The 23574-nt window shown below is 35.2% G+C and overlaps 1 protein-coding gene across 2 annotated transcripts; it reads right to left on the bottom strand.

The window, feature by feature from the left end:
• Window positions 1-651: 651 nt before the first annotated feature.
• Window positions 652-20961, bottom strand: me2 (malic enzyme 2, NAD(+)-dependent, mitochondrial). Of its 2 annotated transcripts, XM_081367309.1 has the most exons (15): window positions 20794-20961; window positions 15332-15463; window positions 11875-12008; window positions 11473-11622; window positions 10313-10388; window positions 9912-10073; window positions 8077-8290; window positions 7714-7811; window positions 7472-7585; window positions 5702-5813; window positions 5173-5315; window positions 4555-4657; window positions 4300-4370; window positions 3709-3807; window positions 652-2417 (listed from the first exon to the last, which is right to left on the bottom strand). In XM_081367309.1, exons 2-15 carry the CDS (start codon window positions 15437-15439, stop codon window positions 2256-2258), a joined length of 1746 nt encoding a protein of 581 aa, XP_081223435.1. In that variant the 5' UTR covers window positions 15440-15463; window positions 20794-20961; the 3' UTR covers window positions 652-2255. The 2 variants fall into 2 exon arrangements, with proteins under 2 accessions (XP_081223435.1, XP_081223436.1); XM_081367310.1 differs by lacking the exons at window positions 15332-15463; window positions 20794-20961 and adding an exon at window positions 14220-14293 and having other exon boundaries at window positions 1273-2417.
• Between the last annotated feature and the right edge of the window lie 2613 nt (window positions 20962-23574).

Here is a 23574-nt window from a genome sequence, read left to right as displayed (position 1 = left end):
TACATTTGTTATTTATTTATTTAAATTATATTTCATTTATTTTAAGAATTTTATTTTATTTTAATCTATTGATGTATTTACTAAGTTTAATCTTATTACGTTACACTGATTTTAATACTTTCATTAATTTCAATAAAATCGTATTTATTTTTAATCTAACGTTTTTATAGTTTTTTTTTTTTAATTACATTTTATTTTTGTTTCTAAATGTTTTGCGTTTTAATTCCAATTTTGTGTAACAACGTCTTCAGGTTTGGAATTTCAGTCTAATAATAAGCAAAAAAATATATATTTTAAAATGTGTTGAGATGTTGGATACTGGATTACTCCTTATAGGCTTCCTAGAAATAAATACTTTCACATTGATCCTTTTAAAAAAAAAGCAATATATATATATATATATATATATATATATATATATTATTTCTTATTTATTTTTGTATAATTGTCTTAACCTCCAGGGGCAGTCCAAATAATTATTCAAGAAAAAGATGTTAAAAATAAAATTAGTCTGGTTCTCGTCAAGTTCCTTGCATTATTATGGGATGAATTGTTAAAAAATGTAATAGGCTAATTTAAATCAGGATACATTTAAAAAATACTTTCAAAATGAGGGCAGCAAACAGACCAGCAATGACTTTGCACAGATTAGACCACAAATGTTTATTCTGCAGCTCACATCTCCACCGGTGCCAGGAAGAACTGCATCCAGAAACATTAATGACATTATAACAGGTGCACGACACTGATCACACAGAGGTGCACGACAATGATCACACACACTCAATTCTTCAAGGACTGACAGAAACGAAGCATCTTTTGGTCATGGATATGAGAATGTTCACTTTGTTCGATATGGTGTTGAAAGAAAATGAAACCTTCACTGGGCACTTTTTAAACTTCTATGAAAGGTCAAATGTAAATCATGATAATCTATAAACGTGTTGCTCTTGTGATCTTTGGCTACATATCAAATATTGTACGGTGAGCGGTGACTATATAAAGATGTATAAGCAGGCACTTGTTATGAGGTACTACCACATTATAACAACCATTTAAATGTATAGTTTACTGCCATTGCATGAAACCTACAGCTGTGATTGTCAAATCTTTAATATCACTCAAAATTATCCTCACATCATTTGAACTCAAATCAATATTTCCATATATGTATTTATTTGGGAAGTAGCTGTGTAACAAGTTAGATAATGTACAGTCAGCCAGTTATATATATATATATATATATAAATATAAAAACAACAACTTATGTTTGGGTTTATTTTGGGATGACATTAATTTCCTGTTTTTTATTATAAAGAATATATTTGTATCCTAAGCATCCACATACAAGTGTGTAAATATTTGCTGGTAAAACTCAGTCACAGCTACAAACGCACACCACTGTAATATTGTGCAATACACTAGACACTCCGCTAGTCCTTCATGTCCTGTACTGTACTTTCTCCTCCACTAGGAAATAAATTGATCTTTGTGAACTGAATGACTCTCACAGACACAACGAGAAACAAACACAAAGAACAACTGGAGTGTGACTTCATTTTAGAAAGGGTTTCATTGCACACAGCATTTAAAAACAAAGGTGAGGAGTGACAAGGCACAGTATTACACTCAACACTGGAGTAAAGGTATAAAAATAAATAAATAAAATACATTTTGTATATAATAAATGAAGCCTAATTAGACCATTAGTTTATTTTGCATTGTGACGATACTTTCATAACAATTCAGCACATTTATCACTAAATTCCCATTACTTTAATGGCCGAGTTTTGTTTTTAATTCTCTGTTGTACTATATTAGAGACAAATGTCAGGAAATACAACAAAATACTATTAAGTGTAAATATTTCAAAATTTGAATAAAGTATTTGTGCATATTTTATTAGAGCATTTCCGGTAAAAAGTGCTTCATTGTGAGGAAAATGTCAAAATGCAACAAAATCCTAAAGATCCTAAAAGCAGGCTTAATTTTCTTTATGCACAATATTATTTGGCATTTATTTATTTTGATTCTGGGGTGAAATGTGACCTGGACACGTGCAAGATTTGTAAAATTCATCCCAAAAACTGAAAATGCAATTTAAACAAGGGGTCAGAAATATGAATAAATACTAGAAGTTGCAAAAAAAGAAAAGAAAAGAAAGAGGAGTGCCTAAAACAGAAGAATGAAAACTCCCTCAGACTTCCTTGTTTTTGTTCCGCCTCTCTCTGTCTGGTATTTTGTCGTGTGTTCATCTAGTCTACAATGGGGCTGTGAGAAACCCCGGGCCAGTCGTACATGTCGGGTGCGAATGAATCGTACTGGATATCCCACAAAACTGATCTGACGTACGCTTCCTTATCCACAGGCTCCGGGTATCGGAACGCCATTCCTTTTGAATACACGTACTCCACCACCTGTGCACAAAAACACATGCCTTAGCAGCGGGTTAGGGTACACATTCATGTCATTTGAAGAGTTCAGATGCAAAAGCCTCTTAGTGCCATCTGAAATTTTCTTCTAGAATGATCTTTTTTATAAAGCTTGTATATTTAAGTTCAGTAATTTCACTTAAATGACAACTAATAGGTAATCTTCATTGCCATTAAAGTGAAATTTCTGAACTTAAATATACAAGCTTGATAAAAATGATCATTCTAGAAGAAAATTTCAGGTGGCACTTAGAGACTTTTGCATCTGAACTCTACAATATACAAATATATATATATATATCCCACAGTAAAAAATATGAAAATTATTTTTGACAATTAGGCACATTGATCACCAAATTCTTATTACCATAGGGAGCATGGATATTTACTTCCGAGTTTTGTTTTTAATTCCCATTATTCTCATGGATTCTTATCAGATTCTTATTCTAGGTGTTTATCCTAACAGTGCAGTTTATGAATACTTTAGCACATGTTAGACTGAAACGGGCAGCACACATCTACCAGGGTATCTGCAGGATTTTTAAAATCAAACGCAAGGCTTTTTAAGACCGTTTTTTAAGACTTGCACAAATAAAATTAACCCCTTAAGCCCTGAAGACATTTTTAGAGTTGGTTTTGTAAAGACTCGTTACTCCAAAACTATAGCAAGGAGAGTCAAAAGGTAGGTCTCATTTGATAGAAAACTTTCAATTTTTACTTTTGTAACTTTTTTTTTTTTTTTTTTCATTTGGACATTCTCATGCTGAGAAACTGCTGATAAAAGACAAAAAAAAAAAAGTGTGCACAAGGAAAATGTTCCATTTGACATGCAATAACTAGGAGGAAATAATAATCTTTTTTGGTGAAGTTCTGCTTCTGGATCAAATGTTGTGGTGATAGCATAAAGTAATCAAAAGTTACAGCATTTGGAACCAAGGTTGCCTTTTTGTTTAGCCCTTGACACCCATTTTATGTGTTATAACTCAAAGAGAGAATATCTTTAGATCTAAGTGATGATTATGGTGAGTTTGTAAATTGTAAGAATCTGCTGTAAAAACGTGACATAAATGCCGCATCCGTATATTATTATTATAATATATATACAGATATACGCATCCGTATATTATTTACATATGGCTTCACGTACAAAAACGTGTACCTACTGTACACTCATGCTTACTTGGCTGTTCGTTTTTTGTTTACATACAGACTGTGTCCTAAAACACACACACACACACACACACACACACACACACACACACGCACACAGTCTCACCTTGATAGCCATCTGTAGTGACACCTCTCTGATGTTGGACAGCGGTGGATACAGTCGGCCCTGACTCAGCTCTTCATCTGTGAGCTGATCCGCCAGCGTCTAAAACAACAAAACCACTGTTTATCAAATATTAAATATTGACTAGAACAAGTTCTGCTTTTACACTCATGCAATGCAGGGCAAATAACTTATAAACAGTAATTGGGGTATTCGTGATTAAGCAATATTTAATTAACTGCAATAATTTAACCGATTATGCTAAACAACCGTTTCAGCATATACTGTACTTGTTCAGTAATCATGCAATCAGGGGTGAAAGAGCTGGTGATGTAAAAATAAATAAAGCAGCTTACTGGACTATAATGTACAAAATATTTCATTTATTTATTAGAGAAAAGAATGTTTATAGAAACCAGAGTGTTTATGATTATGATAATAAATTACAATAATATGGTAATAAACAACACTATGCAATTTCAAGCAGCTTTTTTCAGCTAAAATAACCGGAAGCCAGACACATTTACATTACAAATAGCCACAGCTGCTCTTACATTAAACTGAAGGTGGATACTTTGGTCTTTGTCTATTTACCTTTGCAGCCTCAAGAAAGACTGTATCACTGATGTGTCGGACTCCACTGAGTATAACAGCCAGAGCTACACCTGAAATCACAATTACAACCAACAGGTCAACACGAGACGACAGGCCCAATCTCACCCCATTATTCCTACACATCTTAATATGCTTGTTAAATATTAGCGACTTCAAAATGTAGATGTGTTTAGAGCTAACCACCAAAACATCTATTAATATATAAGACTAGAATTATTACTATAGTATTAATACCAGGGAATATATAAGCATTGTTGCCCTGTCCAGGGGTCAGTATTCTGCCATCTTCTAGTGACACCGGTCCAAATGGACTTCCACTGGCGAACAAACACCGACCCTGTAACAGAAACAGTTCCATTTACATATTCATATGGGTATGATAATCCATGTCCACATGAGATCGGTGTATGACTACAGGTGTAAATGTATTTTATCTTTGATTATGAAACAAAGCATTTAAATATCATCATCTCACTAAGATATTATTTGGAGATAGAGTGAAAACTGATATTTATGATTTTATGCAAGGAGTCTGCTATACTATTATAAATATCTCACTTATTTTACATTACAATCTTACTTTTTGCTATATAAATATCAGCATCTGCACCGAATCACATATTTCTTCTCGGTTTGGGCCTCTGAATTGAACTTAACTGTATCCAAATATCCATATTCTCACTATATCATATGAAATGAGCCATAAAAAGTCTTGTGTATCAAATAAAAATACTAAAACGATAAAAAAAAAACATATGCAAACTTCATATGTAACTGACATACGCAAAAAAAGAAAAGAAAAAAAAGTCATATGTCAGGCATCAAAGGGTTAATGCATTCCTGCTATTTTACCTGTGTGAGGCTGTACGCATCTTCAGCTGTGCATTCTGCTTTGGCAGTGGGGTTGCTCAGGGCGAAGATAATCGGATGCTCATTCAAGCTGCCCATTGCTCTGATGACATCATGAGTGAAGAGCCGGCCGGCCCCTGACACACCTGTTTACATTGAGAAAGAGGTCAAACATATATACACATATATTAATAAAGGATTTATGAGTTATGCATGATGCATTCAGCTTTATGCATAAAAAAACTATATGCAAACAACAGGCAACAAAAAACAGCCACCCATATTTACAAATGTAAACGTATTCATTAACATTTCAAATGTGAAGATGCTAGCCGATTACAACAGGACATTTACAGTACATACAAAGGTCTTAAAGGTACAGCAACAAAAGGGCCTTGTTTAATTCTAGGTCATGAAAAACTAAATGACAACTGTTGAGGTGCAATCCTTGACTAACATTAAAAGGTAAGGTTAAACAGATTGATGATGGGTTGGATTTCAGCGCGAGACGTAGAGGAGCAGCTTGTCTTACCGATGATCGCTGTGGGTTTAATAACATTGACTGCGTCTAAGAAGCTTTTCACGTCCCCAGGATCAGAGTGAACAAAAGCCTCCTGATTACTGTCTGTCTCATAAGCTCTGCCCTATAAAACAGAGAAACACACACAGGATTACTGGAGGACTCAAGCATGTGAAAGAAGAACACATTGGTCAATGTCACAGATTTTCTATTCCTGTTTAGAGTTCTTAGAGGAGACTTGTCATGTGAGCTCAGATTACTAAAATACTGCGACAGCATTTGGGTGTTTTCAGAGACAGCAACTGAACTTGAACTAGTCTGAGTTCTGAGAACTGAAAGAGACAGAGACAGCAAACAACCACTCAGTGGTATTTTTATATTATATTAGTTTTTAATATTTTGATTTAACTTATTTATTTTTTTATAATTATTTTTTGTAATTGTGTTTTTTATAAATATTACAATTTAGGTTTAATTTATTTTTATTTCAGGTTTAGTTTTATTTTTCCAGTAAGTGATTTTAGCGCTTCAACCTAAACTTTCAAAACTTTTTCATCTAATATTTAGATTTTATTTCAGCTTTTTTAAATCAGTAGGTTGGTAACAAGAGTTGATGACTTCAATTTAATTGAACAATTATTTTATTTAAAAAAATATATATATTAATTGAACTAAATTATTAAGAAAATAACTTGAATGGAGTCAATGTCTCATTCCTTGATTGAATAAATCAGCGTGTGTGAATACATTTTTAAAATGAATTATTCAGTGACAAACAATGATTTACTCTTATTTTGATACCGTTATACCAAAAATCTAAACTTTTCTCCCAGTACATTTACATGACAGCTGCTTTCTCCGGATCAGCGGCAGTGCGAACGCAGATTTTAATGTTGCAGTGAGTGAAACATTTTCGCAGATGCTTGTTTGAATTGAGATTGCGATCTATTAACGATTAATCATGCAGCTCTATTATATATATTATATATATATATATATATATATATATATATATATATATATATATATATATATATATACATACATATAGCCAATTTGGCATGTTACTATCCATTAAATAACGGCGCACTTGTTCATTTGCATTGAAGCAATAGCGAAGATTAAAAAGCGTTTGGTTAACAGAAGAAACATTGTTATTTTCCAACATCCAACATTTTTTTATGTTCTTTGTACTTTATTGATCTGTCCACCTAAAATACATTTTTGGTTATGAGGATGAAGAGGAAGGGAGAAGATGGCTGGATGACAGGATTTTGTTTGAATAAGAAATTAATGAATAAAATGCTAATTTTATATTTATATATACAACTCTTTTATTTTTTGGCTAGTAGAAGTAATGAATGGCCGGTAACTTAAATTTGTAGTCAAATTGGCCGGTTAATTTCAAACCCTGCATATACTTATATACATACATATATACACATATTCATTTTAGTGAATCTGTTCATTGAACTGGTTCAAAACCTGGATGCACAAATCATTGATTACATTCCATTTTTGTAGAAAATCTATTTTAATTAAAGTATGCCTCATTAATACTATTGTATATGTATACTATTCATAGTATTAGTTATTTTAAACTTTACCTTATAAATCTTTCATGAATGATGAGAGATACAGTGTTACTACTTTTACAAATGATGAGAGCCAACTTTGTTTCTGAGCTATTTTTGCTGTTTTGTCACAATGTTCAGATATGGTGTTAGAATATTGTATACACATTTTAAAGCACACTTATACTCTTACTCCATGTTCACTCACCTTTACTAACAGACCATATTTGTCAAACATCCAGATCTTTTGTCTGGCATCTGCCTGAGACACCCCTGACTCCATCATCGCCATGGTGATCAGGTTAGCAATTCCCAGAGCTGCCTACAAGTGAAAATTGCTTAAAGCTTAAATACACAGGCTGTGCTGAAGTTTAATCTCAAAGCAAATCACACAGATTAAAAGACAGAGTTTGCGTCATTGTGGCTTTAAATGGTGTCATGTGGGCTCACCTCCCCAGCCCCCAGAAACAGAACTTTGTGTTCAGTTATTGGCTTCCCTACAACGCGTTGAGCCGCCAGTAAACCTGCCAGAGCAACGGCTGCAGTGCCTGTGACACACAAACGCATCAGCAAATGATCATCAGATTTCATTTCTTGAAGAAAATACCAATGCTTGTAAGGAAAATGAGGACCAATCACAATTCAGTATGCAAATGTGATGATGACATAATTATTCTCATTTAGATTTTGAAAATGTTGCAGTATATTTTTTATTATCTTATAGTAAAGCAACAGCATAAACAGTACCTTATGAGTTGAAATCAATAAGTATAAGTACTAGTGATTCTTGCCTTAGCAAGTACTGGTACTCACCCTGGATGTCATCGTTGAAGGTGCAGTACTTCTCCCGGTATTTCTTCAGGAATCGGAAAGCGTTGTGATTGCCAAAGTCCTCAAACTGGATGAGGGTGTCTTGTCCGTACTTGTCCACCACAGCTTCCATGAACTCATCTATGAGATCGTCGTAGCGCTGAGAGCGGTCACGCCGCTGGTACAGACCCATGTAGAACGGGTCCCTCAGTAACTTCTGCAGAAACACACAAGAGCACAAACACACATATAAAATAGCTACTTTTTTAAAACATCTGTAGAGTAAACATACATTTACAATGAACAAGGCTTTACAGAGTGCTTGACTCTTGCATTAAAAATTTGAGCCTGATGAATCTTGATATTGTTAGAAGAACTGTTGCCAAACATATAACATGCTAGAAACATAATAAACACTGCAATAATGATCCAATCCTAGACTCTTATCCATTTGCCTATTTAAATCCAAACAGCAAAAATTTGGCTCATATGGATGGATGGATGGATGGATGGATGGATATGTCGGATGGATGGATGGATGGATATATGTCGGATGGATGGATGGATATATATGTTGGATGGATGGATGGATGGATATATATGTTGGATGGATGGATGGATGGATATATATGTTGGATGGATGGATGGATGGATATATATGTTGGATGGATGGATGGATGGATGTATATATATGTTGGATGGATGGATATATATGTTGGATGGATGGATATATATGTTGGATGGATGGATGGATGTACATGTTGGATGGATGGATGGATGGATATACATGTTGGATGGATGGATGGATGGATATATGTTGGATGGATGGATGGATGGATGGATGGATGGATATATATGTTGGATGGATGGATGGATATATATGTCAGATGGATGGATGGATATATGTTGGATGGATGGATGGATGGATGGATGGATATATATGTCGGATGGATGGATGTATGTCGGATGGATGGATGGATGAATATATGTCGGATGGATGGATGGATATATATGTTGGATGGATGGATGGATGGATGGATGGATATATATGTTGGATGGATGGATGGATGGATGGATATATATGTCAGATGGATGGATGGATATATGTTGGATGGATGGATGGATGGATGGATATATATGTTGGATGGATGGATGGATGGATGGATGGATGGATGGATATATATGTTGGATGGATGGATGGATGGATATATATGTCAGATGGATGGATGGATATATGTTGGATGGATGGATGGATGGATGGATGGATATATATGTCGGATGGATGGATGGATATATGTCGGATGGATGGATGGATGGATATATATGTCAGATGGATGGATGGATATATGTTGGATGGATGGATGGATGGATGGATGGATGGATATATATGTCGGATGGATGGATGGATATATGTCGGATGGATGGATGGATGGATATATGTCGGATGGATGGATGGATATATATGTTGGATGGATGGATATATATGTTGGATGGATGGATGGATGGATATATATGTTGGATGGATGGATATATATGTTGGATGGATGGATGGATATATATGTTGGATGGATGGATATATATGTTGGATGGATGGATGGATATATATGTTGGATGGATGGATGGATATATATGTTGGATGTATGGATGGATGTATGGATGGATATATGTTGAATGGATGGATATATGTTGGGTGGATGGATGTATGGATGGATATATGTTGGATGGATGGATGTATGGATGGATATATGTTGGATGGATGGATGGGCAGACAGACATCTAGATCTATAGAGTCATCAGGTCTTGTTGCACGAATGGTTTGGGAATGAATGGTTGCCAACCTCATTATCTGTGCCCACATCAATGCAGACCGGCAGGCAACTCTCAGGCCGGATTCCAGCACAGGCCGTATAAAGACACAGCTTTCCTACAGGAATACCCATACCATACACTCCCAGATCCCCCAGACCCAGGATCCGCTCACCGTCCGTCACTACTACAGCCTACAGACACAGAGATGAATGATCCCTCACTATACAAACAAAAAAGTCTCTTAAGAAATCAAATTAATACATACATCACAGTCTTCAAGGGATAGATCACCCAAAAAACAAAATTTCATCATTATACTTGTTTGGAACGACATGAGGGTAAATAAATCATGACAGAACTAATCAAAAAGTGACATCAAACATGCACTTCAATAAAAATCGAAAAGCACTGGAATGTTGAAATCCAATACCTTGACAGTGGTTTCTGGCCAGTTATCCAATATGGAACGAACATGTCCTTTATCCTTAATGGAGATAAACAGACCTCTGGGGAGAATAAGACAAAAACTTCAATCTCTCTAACACACAAGCTGTATTTCTGAGATAATCTCCTCCATAACAACAACAACAACAACAACAACAACAACAACAACAACAACAACAAAAATAGCCCTTACTACATACTAAACCAAACTTTTCTGGTAACATATGATGGTTTTCACTCCATTTTGAATGTGCATCTACTTTTAGCTACACGTTGTCATACATAATTTCACTTAACCCTAAATACACAGTAACAGTTGGTTTATTGTGTACATGATTGGATGTAATGTTAACTAACGGTTCAGTGAGTCAAAGTTTAGATTGGTAAACACCCTGATTGACTCAGAGTTGAAGGATTCAAACAGAACTACAGTATTCATTAAACTGATTCAAACCAACAAATTGCTAGGTTAAAAGTTGTATTGAATGATTCATTAAAAACTGGCTTGTAAGATTTATCTGCTGACCAATCAGCCTACACTGGTCAAGCTGTGTTTGTTCTTGCATGCAGCCAGTGAAGACAACTCATATTACAACATTCTTCACATTCAATTCTGACAGGAAATGTTCTTTTGACTCTTCAATTTATTTTGATGTGATGCTGTAAAGTACAAAATCCACCAAAGGCACTCAAAAGGAAGTTATTCTCTATATCAGTGAATCCCTGAAACACCTCCATTGTAGTTTAAGGGACGGGACATTTTCCCAAATGCGTTAGAAGCGCTTGACAAATCACAACACACTGATCCAGCCAACCAATCAGAACACATTACGATTTTCGGAAGGAGGGACATGAACTAAACAGAGCGTTACTGACAGACTGGGAAGAGAGGAGCTGCAAAAATGACAAATATGTGAAAAACAATGGGTATTTTGAACATTCAAGCATGAAAACCTGTTCTAGTAGAGCTCAAAAGCAAAATCAAGACTTTGTAAAGGAGCATAACATTGCTTGCACATCTAAAAATAACTTCAAGACAAGCTGAGAATAAGAGCATGTTGGGCATACAATCAAGGCTGTGATTATCAAGAAATGGGTTCAATGTACCACAGTTAAATAGTTAATCATTAATGAAGTGTAGCTTACTTGGGTCGCCTGAAGATGTGTCCATACTGCGTACATGCGAGGCCAACAGTTGGCGTGTAGACGATGGGCATGAGAGCTTCGATGTCTTCCATGAGCACGCGGTAGAAGAGACGCTCGTTCCTCTCCTGAATCCCCATTAGGTAGATATACCTGCTCAAATCAACCCAAACATGAATCAAAACATATTTTACATTTTCAAATGAAATAGTACATTCAGCATAAATATTCAGACTTATCTACTTTTATCTTTCAGGATCATGAAAAGCAGGTTATGATATTTATATGATTATTTGAAGCCACACAGCATTGGGTCACAAAATGCATGTTAATATTCAGATTTTATATGGACATTTTAGAACAGCTCTTATTATCAGAAATGTGTAGTGATGTGAATGAATGTACTTCTGCAGTGGGTCAGACATCTTCTTCAGGTTTTTCTGGAAACGCATGGCCTGGGTGTCCTGGGTCTCGATCTTTGGTGGTAACAGACCATGAATGCCCAAAATCTGCCTCTCCTTCAGAGTGAAAGCCATGCCCTATGTGCACACAAATGCACAATGAATGCTTAGATCTGAATTTCCACAGTTAAAATAACCCAATCCAAAGGTTTTTATTCAGCTGATTTTTGGCCTATTCAAATTAAATTGGATTAAAATGTTTAACATTTTAAAATGCAGGATTTTTTCTTTATTTATGACAGTAGTCTGAACACTGAAATGATAATGAAATAATATAAAACCTAATCAAGATATAATATTATACAAACCTGATCAAGACATTTTATTTATATTTTCCTATATAAAACTAAGTTATGGTTAGATATTATTTTTATTATTTATTATTAGTATAAATTATCGTTATTATAAGCAGGGCCTGAATTTCATTTTGGAAAATGGGGGGGAAATCCCCCCTTAGGTGATTCTTATGGGGGGGGAATTTTTAATTTGAGGGGGGAGTTTAGACTTTTTTTTTAATTACATTTATCTCGCCTAAATGTATGCTTAGCCTACTCATTGCATTTTTACAATGGGGTCATTTTGTTCTTAAGAATTTACACAACTCAAGGAAGCTTGATTTCAATCTTTGAATTAAATTGAAAAAAGTAGCACAAATAAATACAATAGAATAAAGATATCAATAAAGAGAAATAAAGAGAAAAGTTTTTGCTTAGGTCTAAAACTAGTAGGCTATTCAGAAATACTAGAGACTGAATAAAGTAGCCTAATCAAATGTAAAATAACACTGGGTAGTATTTTAGTCCTGACTAAATTAAATTCATAGGCTATTAATCCTGATTCCTTAAAATGAAAGCTATGTTTTGTTGTTTTGACAAACAAATTAATGACAGACACATATGGCTGCTGTCCCTTTAATTAAGAGCTAGTGCACGGATCCTGTTTTCATTATACGGTCACGTGCGATTTATGCTTATTTAAGACATAACCGACTGTGTTTAGATTAGAGGATACTCTCCAAGACCGAAATTGACATCATTTTCTTATGTTTTTGACTGTTAAAGCGATTTATAATCCACGAAAAATAACTTTTGTTACCCGCGAGCTGTTTGTGAGGCTGCTTTACTCTATGTATGTGTGCAGAGAAAAAAGCATCTCTCAGACAGCGCGCAAGTACCGAAGAGTTTAAAATCGCGTGACTGTTTAAACTGGTGAGACTTGAAAAGACGTGCAAATGGTAAACTTTAGTTACTCGTGATGCAATGCTGGCCCGATCGACTCCCGAAACGCGAGAGTGTATTTCCGCCGCCTGCTGCGCGCTTAACGATTGCATTGTGCAACCCATTTTGAGAGACGCGAGATAGAAGACGCAGCGCCGCGGAATCACTCACGCTGTTTGTGAAATTGCGTCTCGCAGACAGTTTTAAAATGACTGATTTGATTTTCCATCTGCGTGGATTAATTTACTAATACAACCTGAACCTACATGCTAAAGTGAATCAATGTTTGCGGGAATTTCCCGCATTATAAATGGGAGACCTGCGGGAATGATAAAAAATATGCGCAATACCCGCAATCCCGCACCGAAATTCAAGCCCTGATTATAAGTATTTTTTATTATTTTTTAAAATGTGTTAGATTTCAAAAAGTCATAAAACCAATAAAATGAATCAGTCACTAAGAGAGTAAAAAATTTAAAAAAATGTATTACTAAATAATAACAACAACAATAACCACAACAACAAAAATAATAATAATCACATTAAAATACAAAATAAAGTAAAATATATAAAAAAAAATATATAATAAATAAAATAAATCTGATAGTTACAAACCTGATAAATATTATATACATCTATTGTTTGACATTATGGTATATTAATTATTATACATTTTTGGAATGTGTCAGATTTCAAGTACACATTCAGGACTACACTGTCAAAAAACAGGTAATATTTTATTCGTGCAACAGCAAAGTTTCTTTGGGTTAGAGGTTTGTTCAAAGCCCCAACCATAAATATGAGCAATACTAGTGATGCTTGCCTTAGCAAATGACACAAATTACAGACAAAGCCATACACACAAAGAAAACTGCAGATGGTCTAATCTAATGCATTGTCAATCACACAGAAGTGTGTGACATATGAAGGGCAGACAACACAATAGGTCATACAGACACCCTGAAACACTGCTTTATGTGTGTCTGGGGTTGAGCCGGAGCAGCCCTGCACTTCTGTATATTAAAACCACGCATGACTCTTTGACCCAAGGTGCCACAAATGTAATGCATACATCCTGTGTGTGAGGAGGAAACCCAACACATGGCGTCTACAGGAGGAGATCAAGGCAGAACAGCGACCAATCAGAGTCAGCGAGGGGGAAACACCCATCTATAACATACAGCCCACAGAGGAATTACATTTACTTTACATTCCATATGCTTATGCCTGGAGTGTGTGAACGTGTGTTTGTTTGAGCATGTTTGAGGGGTGCGGGACTGTTTATAACAGGCCTGGTGGGTTGCAGGTCTGTTCTGAACACTGAACAGTGAACAGTAATAAAAAAAATGTGTTAAATGCAAATAATAAAAAGCAACTAAATATTGGTGGATAGTTGGTTAGGATATACTTATCAACTTTTAAATGGGAGGAAAAAACACTTCCTATGTCTTTTGTAATTGACATCAAAGGCATCCAAACTAAGTGGTATTTTGGTGCAAATTCATCTCATTTGGTAAAAGCTTGTGAAATTGGACAGATGATGACAGGGTCATGACTTCATCCTCAAAAACTATAAACAAAAACTACACAAGGAGAAAGAAAACACAACCCAGACTATATAAAATACAATTGCAGCAAGGATAAACATGGTTTGTGTTGATTAGTGTTTTGTGAGTTCAATTACTGGCTTCTGAGAGCATGAAGCCATCGAACATTATAGCTTACTTTTTGTACAATAAACAATTTTGTTGGGTCATTGTTTTATGTCCAAAGTAAAATAAGATTCCTGAAGCAAAACCAGTGGTCTACAGCATGGAAATTAAGCACACACCCATGTTTTTCAGGATACGTGGCACTTCTGCTGAGTCACCCCACTAATGTTTTCCAGACAAAAGCATTCAGACCCTCAACTCAAACGTGTGTATGCATCTACGTTGGGGAGTAAAAAACTAAAACTAGCAAAAAGACAATAGTAAACAGTCATTATTAAGTTGAGTTATTGAGTTTATTGCTGTCACTGCAACTGAAATCCTTGCTGTTTTTGTGGCACTCATGTAATTTATTTAATCTGAAAGCAGCAAATGAGATGCAAAGTAGATTCCCCAACTCTTATTATGATATTGGAAACAATAAAAGAATAGCGACTGAAAGAGATATTATGACTGGATGGACAGATTGTCTAACCTTGTTGGTACGTGGGTTGAGCATGAGCGGTTTCCCCTTCTCTTTAGTGTGAACCCATCGGCACATGCTCACACACGGCCTCACACTCATGCTTAGTCTGGACAGCATGGCTGCAGTGATAACGATACACACCTGCAAAAAAGAAAAGAAAGAAATCAAACATACAAAGAAACCCACAATTAATACACCCAAACACCCGAGATCATTCAGTTCACAAGTGTCTGATAGAAGATTTTGGCTGTTATCGGGCGATTAGATTGAATTATTATGGCTGTATGTCAGCAGGCATGGATTCTCACACCACAATCACTGAGAACATTATGAGTCACTGCTGTGCTGATAAACTTTCATGCCAGAGTCCTTGTAAAGAATATCAGAGCGCACACATCTCTGCAGTCTTTCTACAGGATGTGACCCTGGACAAGAGCATTACAGTCTACCCTCTACAATGCGAGTAAATCACTCGCATAAATAAATGAATAAAAATCAGATGTGTTTTCTAAAAATATAGGAAGAACATACTAAATAATGTGACCCTGGATCACAAAACCAGTCTTATGTCGCACGGGTATATTTGTGGCAATAGCCAACAAAACATTGTATGGGTCAAAATTATAGATTTTTCTTTTATGCCAAAAATCATTAGGATATTAAGTAAAGATCATGTTCCATGAAGATATTTTGTAAATTTCCCACCTTAAATATATAAAACATTTATTTTTGTGAATGGATGCAGCACTATCGCCAATAGAAATGGACAACTTTAAAGGCGATTTTCTCAATATTTCAATTTCTCTGCACCCTCAGATTGTATCTTGGCCACATATTGTCCTATCCTAACAAACCATACATCAATGGAAAGATTATGTATTCAGCTTTCAGATGATGTATAAATCTCAATTTAAAAAAAATTACACATAAGACTGGTTTTGTGGTCCAGGGTCACATGTGTGGGGAAATAACTACAAAATGTTGATTCTTGGTTGAATTAAAAGCCATGTTATTTACCTGAATAATCTGACAATACTGATGCTTTTACAGTGAGAAAAGAGTACAGTCAAGTAATGCAAACACAGTGATGAATAGAAGTTATAAAGCACTAAGCACAAACATATTAAACCAGCTAAATTATCCTACGCCTCAAATGCCCATTTTAGGATGCAGATATTCAATCACATACTCAACTCTAAAACAACATAATCAGATGTCTCATGACTGCTGGTTTGTATACGTCTGCATGTGAGCAGTTGAGCATAGTCATGTCAGCACTGCCTGCTTCACTTTACATAGAGGAAGTGAAACTGTACAAACCCAAAGCCAAACCCTTATACAACAAGAAAACACCTCTACCAGTCACCCACGCTCACTCTTTATCAATTTATTATCCTGTGTTCTTCTGGGTCATTAAAAAAATCAAAGTACACAGCAGAGGTGGTGTTGATATCATCAGTGTTGCTGGGTCGGGACTCAGGACGGTTTCATCCAGTGTGATTCACAGCAGAATAATTACAATCACTGTGACCTGAGTTTAAGTGAACCACTCAAGGGTGCAACTATGACAGGGCAGGAAGTTCAGGGATCATTCCAAACTGGGACATCTGCATTTAAAGAAACAGTTCACCCAAAACACTCCAAGATATTTGAACACACAATTATCTGCAAGAGAGCAACTACCTATAATGTAATTTTACATTTACATTCGGGCTGCAATTTAATTAAGTAAAATATATATATATGCTAAAGTCTTAAAGGGGTCATATAATGGTACATGCACTTTTACAAGTTGATTGTACTGAAATGTGTGTTGGCAGTGCCTGTACACAACCATCATTAAATGATAAAAATCCATTATATGTTTTAATCTTCTTATATGTTTTCCCCCGTCTCAAATCAAGCCGTTCGAAAAAAATCGACGCCCCTCCCACGATTGTTGATTGACAGCAGCGTTTCAACACAGACCCGCCCTCGCTCGTGAGCGAGCTGTCAATCATAGTCCGCGCGGACCGGCGCGGTCATTGTTGATACGCTGGAGCACTGTCTATGAGCAGAATGGCGTCTAAGCGATTGTGGTGTCCTGTTCTTGGGTGTAATAACGAACACAGCAGTCATTTTGATGTTCCTAAATCCGAACCGCTGAAGACACAGTGGCTGAGTTTGTTTTTGAAGGGAATATTCCCCACGATCAACGTCAATGCTTTCATGTTTGCGTGAATCATTTCACACACCAGACTGCTTTACAAACGAGGGTCAGTAAAGCTGGTTTTGCTAAGAAGCTGCTCCTGATAAAAGGATCTGTACCAACTATTCGTGTTCCTGCTGCACCTCCAGAAGAAGAAGTGAGTGCAACTTTTTATTAACCTTTATATTAATATTTAGATTAATCTTTGCAAATCGATTGCTGCACGCTTCACGGTGAATGCGGCTAAGGTTTACACTAAGGGTAAATTATGGCATGTTTTCTATGTACGACGTTCTCAATATAATCCATAATCCCACGTTTATAATAAACAATGCGTTATGGTTATATTGTGTTATTATTAAAAACAGTGTACGCACAGAACAGAGGGGCGGGGTGAGCAAAGCTCATTATCATTTAAAGACACATGCACTTAAACAGCGTGCTGAAAACACAGCTGTGTTTGACCAGGTAAAATTTGTGTTTTCTTACAATACTAATGAGAATGTTTAATTAAAGTATATTACAAACTTTTAATTTAGACCCTAAAGAATCATTTTAGCTTGTAAAAAAATGGCATTATATGACCCCTTTAAGAGCAATTATTTTTTTTTTTTTCTATGAAGACGCACTCTCCAACGAAATCACCCCAATCATTGTAGAATGATTAATTCTTTCCAAATCTAACTATTCAAGTAATCTGAAATTTCCTTTTTTTTCATATTGCAATATATAATCACAGAAAAACAAAATATCACAATGTAAGCTGTGATTTACATTTATACTTTTGGCAGATGCTTTTATCTAAAGTGACTTACAATACATTGAAGGTCTACATATCAGTCCATGCATTCCCTGGGAATCAAACCCATGATCTTGGCATCACTATCGGCATGCGATACTGTTTGAGCTACATCAATGCCTTTATAGCCCATATAAAAATTAAGTACTTGTAATAAGATTATATTACGTTTTAAAATCCTAGTGATCAGAACTTTTACTGATTACATGTTATTCTCACAATGACAGTAAGTTACTCAAAATTCATTGATTCTCGCTACTACTACTTTTGTATAGCCTTCTGCTTATATATGTTCAGAAGGTCTTTCAGATTTGTGGAATTGCATATACAGACCAGCCACTGGTCATGTGCCGATCACTGATAACTGAGACCAACACAGCATTCATTTAACCGTGTATTACTGTCTCTGGAAGGCTTTTGTCATTAAAACACATTCAAATGTACAAATTCACATAATTTAATTTACATGCAATGCAGGGATTCCCCAACTTTTTTTGTCAGCTGAGCCCCTTTGACCAATATATTTACATGAAGTAAGCCCTTAGATTTGAGGTTAATACGTTAGGTCAATAATAAAATTAATATGATAATATTAATAATAATAATAAATAATACAATTAAGTTCACGGTTAATGGTCACATGACATGCAATTGTGTCTTAATTGCAAGTGTTTTTGCAATTGTGTTTTTAAGTGTTTTTTATTTTACATTTTTATGATTTAATAAGTAATTAGTCATTTAATTAAAAGCTATCAAGTAATTTACGAATCACGAACCCCAGTCTGGGAAACCCTGACGTAATGTAAGATTTAATGCACTTCAGGTTCATGTTGTTGATAAAAAAGAAAGGAATATATATGAAGGTAATATGATGCCATAAAGAATTGCATGTGTGCATAAGATTGCAAGCGTAAATGAAATTGGCGTGTGCAAGAGAAGATTTGTAAAGGTGTAAATCGGCTTTCAAGTGTGAGAAAAAAAATATTTGCAGAATTTTACTGTTATTCGTAAGTAATGCATGTATTGTGAAACTGCAGCTTCATGCTTACGCAAAATAAACAGGATCTGTATTCTTCTGACTTCCATTTTTGGTTCAGTATTTGATATATTTTATTTCTCTTTGTATTTTTATATCAATATGGTACAGTAATATAATCCTATTCAAATCAATGTGATAAAGGAGTTAAAAGGGGTTTAGGACACCCTAAATGTGTCCCAGAAAACAAGGCTGCTCCTCCCATGACCCATGACCTTTCACATGTGACACTTAGAGTTATTTTAGGGATCAAATGAGAAGTCACACAAGATCTGCCTGACGTGTTCTTTGCTCAGTAAAAACAAGCCGATGATTTGGCAAAGCTGCACATCAATGTTGATGAACACATCCTGAGCAAGCAAATGCAATGCCTCTGCCATCATTTCTGAGATTTATGGAACTACATCAAATGAATTGCATGCAAGTGACTTGATTAAGGGATACGGATAGGTCATCCATTAAACCTAAAGCATTGAGGATACCAGCCCAGATCTCAAAACACTAATTCACGCTACCCATAGCAGTAAAAGTAGTATGAGAAAATGGGTTTCTTTGACCACTACATTCAGGGTTTGCACTTACAAACTTTCAGTTAATAGCTTAGAGATCTTAAAGGGATAGTTCACCCAAAAATGAAAATTCTGTCATTAATTACTCATCCTCATGTCCTTCCAAACCCGTAAGACTTTTGTTCATCTTCGTGACAAAAATCATTTTAAATGAAATAGTTAGTAATGACAGAATTTTAATTTTTGGGTGAACTAACCCTTTAATGGCATGCATTAATTTAACGTTAATGCACTGCTTCTTTTTTTTCTCTCTCTCTGCATAAGTGGAACTTTCTGACTCAGTGCAGTAGAAAATAAATAATTTGGAGATAACAGCCTTTAAAAATACAGTATGCAGTGCAATTTAAATACATTACAGATTCAAATAGATAAAGTAAATTCATGTGTATTTTGGATGTTTTCTTTCCACTATTCTGAAAGAAGCAAGTTGTGGAAGCAAACCAGCCCAACATCTCAAAACCAGTGGATGAAATAAGCAGTGCTTTCGGCTTTACTGTCTGTAGTGACTAGCCGTTAATCTTGCCGATACCATCTTAGATCTTTCATTTATTTTAGACTATCTATCTTTAATCTTAGACCTTTTGAACAGATCTCCTGCTCTGAAACCGTTAGTTAAAGCAGTAACGTTAAACCCTAAGACTAGAGCAACAGGTGTAGAACCACATTATTGATCATATACACTAGTAAACCCATCCGTTAACTAATTTGATAATAATGTAAACACAATATAAAATGTGATGTGCGTGAGTCTAGTATTTGAATGAAGTGGTCTAGCGTGGTGATGATGATGACAGTTGCTGTTCAGCTAAGCTAACAAAACGGTCAAAACACTCAATGTATCCCCTCCAGAACTCTCACAAAGGATATCTCAAACCTTACCTTTTCCTTTGAACGTCTCAGAGTCCGCTGGTCACAATAATGCGCGAGTACACATTATATTTAATATAAATTACATGTACTGGTCTTTTATCACTGCGTCAGGCCGTGCAGAGAATGAGTGACAGTCGCGAGCCTTCTTGGCACGAGACATTCACACACACATACGCCGACAGCCAATCAGAAGGAGGAACGCCATAGCGCTTGAATTTACCGTAAAGCTCAGTATACAACGCGCAGTCTCAACCGACCACAGAAGCGGAAGGAAAATGATGAAATTACCGTAAAGATCTTACACAAACAAACCTCATTCCTCAGTTTTTGCAAGTCAGACTTGAATTGCAAGTTACAGAAAGACTAAATCTGTGGAGTTTTGCATTTTAGTCGTCTAGTTTTACTAATAAAGTAAGACAATAATAATATTAAGAAATGTATTTTGTTATTTATATATTGATAATAAAATAAAATAAAATGTATTACTAATTCACATAAAAATACACAGCTCTATATAATTGTTTTTCAGTGTTGTTTTTTAATGGCTGTTAATAGAAAAAGGAAGACATCTTTGATTTGGTTTGCATGTTTGTTTATTTATTCGTTTTATTCTTTATATATTCTGAATGACTTTGTCACTTTTTATTTAATGATTTTATTTGTTACATTACATAATCGAGTTTGGTGAACAAGTATTCAACTGATATTACAGCTTGGACATTTTGAGATAAATAAATGCCTGCTTATCTCTACAGACGTCAATGCATTACAGAGCGCATGTCTGTTCGCTCTATGACCAGAAGAGGCCGCAGTTGAGTTTCTAGTTTTATTGTAAATTTATAAGTCCTGCACAACTCAAAACCAACCATTGGCCATTTGGATGTTTTGATAGGCTACTTTATTTGCTGGTTTGTTTATCATGCTACAGTATACATAGGTGTGATTTGGTAGCACTTCTTAATATTTGTCATTAACAAATATCGGGCAGATCCGTAGCTGAAGTGTGAGGGTCATTCCTGGGATTCGGTAATATTTCAGTCCCAGACGTTTTAAAGTGGTGGTTCCCCAAATTGAAATGTTAAAAGCTTTTCACAACACTTTGGTATGTCCATTATAATGAATAAACCTAATTATTGCATTTAAATAATTTTATCATAAAAGAATGCATTTTGTCATGTCATGTCATGTCACAAGGCACTTCACTGACTTTGTTAATATTTAACAAAATGTGCACAGTGTCTATCATCTTTGGTTTTAGAAGTAATTATTTGTGTACTCATATACTCATATTTTTGAGAGAGACGTATTATAGTCAGGGTAGTGTCAAGCTAAACAACTCAACCCCATCACATACAAGATGGAAAATGGTTATTTTTCTTTTCTTATTTTTTTTATCCATAAGTATATACATATTTCATTGCTGCCAGATATGGTCTACTTACCTACACTACAGAAGGAGCAGTGTCCATTCTGAGCAAAAAAACTCAACCCCGTCACATATCTGTACATTTCTCATTGTTTCGGGGTTGTACTGTAAACTTGTGACAGACAGGGTTGAGTTTTTCCACTTCATTTATGAATAATTTTAATGGTTATGGTTTCAGTAAAGATTTACTTACCAAAATCATGTGTATGAATCATGAATATCTGATGTAATCAATATTTGAATCTCAGGAATGACCCATATTCCAACATGAATAAGTAGGGCACAAATATATGAATCAGAGTAAAATGGCATTTCTAATTACTTGAATTACAATTTACATCTAATCATAAGTTTTATATCATGCAATATTTGTAAACTATTATAAAGTTCTATTTGTTCTAAGAGCGTTTTGCTAATGTACACATTAAGTGATGACATTTTTTCTGAATGTTCTCAGAATTGTCCAGTTTTAAAAAATGCTTTAAGCACGTTTTTTCTTGGTTATGTGAACGTTGTATCAATTTTATCAAACATTTGAATGTTCTCTGAAAAGTCCATCTATAAAAATTTCAAAAGAATGTTCCATTAACAATGTATAAATAAAGTTTATGTGCTAACATTTTGATAATGTTATTAAAGAGAGACCACGTAACATTGAATGAACGTTCTATTAACGTTACTGGAAGACAGTTTGTCCATAACTGAGAGAACCTTAATGCCAGAACGTTAGCCAAAGTTCTGAGAACGTTCCCTGTTCGCATGGCAAGACTTTAAAGTGATTACATTTAGTGGTTGCAGCATTAATTCATGCGGCTTCTCCTCCTGGTTTGTGTCTCTATAGATGACTGACTGTTTGAGTGAATATATCTACACTTGCTCTGCCCAAGGCTAACCTGTTTAGCCTGTACGCCAAAGAGAGCCGAGCGGATCAAACAATCTCACTTCCACAGTGATCTGCTTTTATTTTTGTACTATATTATCTTCCATTATGTTATGAAACATCAGTTCTCATAGGGATTAAAAATGATTGAGAGAAAGAAATTGCAGGGAGAGGCGCTCGAGACTCCACCTGAGCGGGCTTAAGGATGTCAGCTTTCATCTGTTAATTAACACCTATTGATATAAAAAATTTCTCTTCACTTTCTTGACATAATGGCCCGGTTTCACAGATAGGGCTCAGATTAAGCCAGGATTTGGCCTTAGTTCAATTAGAGCGTTTAAGTAGCTTTAATAAATGTGCCTTAGAAAGAAAAAAAAAAACATTACTGGTGTGCATCTTGAGACAAGACAATAGCCCTGACATATTTTAAGATATGCTTTCAGTTAAAACAGCTCAAACATGCGTTTTAGTCCGGGACGGGACT

The sequence above is a fragment of the Scardinius erythrophthalmus genome, assembly GCF_964197995.2.
Source record: "Scardinius erythrophthalmus genome assembly, chromosome: 5".
NCBI classification, from domain to species: Eukaryota; Metazoa; Chordata; class Actinopteri; order Cypriniformes; family Leuciscidae; genus Scardinius; species Scardinius erythrophthalmus.
Note: the sequence above shows the minus strand (reverse complement) of the source record. Positions and strands in the feature narration are given on the sequence as shown.

Excerpts from the sequence above, each read along its gene's own strand:
- me2 (XM_081367309.1), bottom strand. The coding sequence starts at position 15,439 with ATGCTGTCCAGACTAAGCATGAGTGTGAGGCCGTGTGTGAGCATGTGC. Across the intron at positions 11,623-11,874 it reads ATGTCTGACCCACTGCAGAA|GTATATCTACCTAATGGGGA; the intron begins GTACATTCATTC and ends TGATTTGAGCAG. Across the intron at positions 7,812-8,076 it reads CTTCAACGATGACATCCAGG|GCACTGCAGCCGTTGCTCTG; the intron begins GTGAGTACCAGT and ends TGTGTGTCACAG.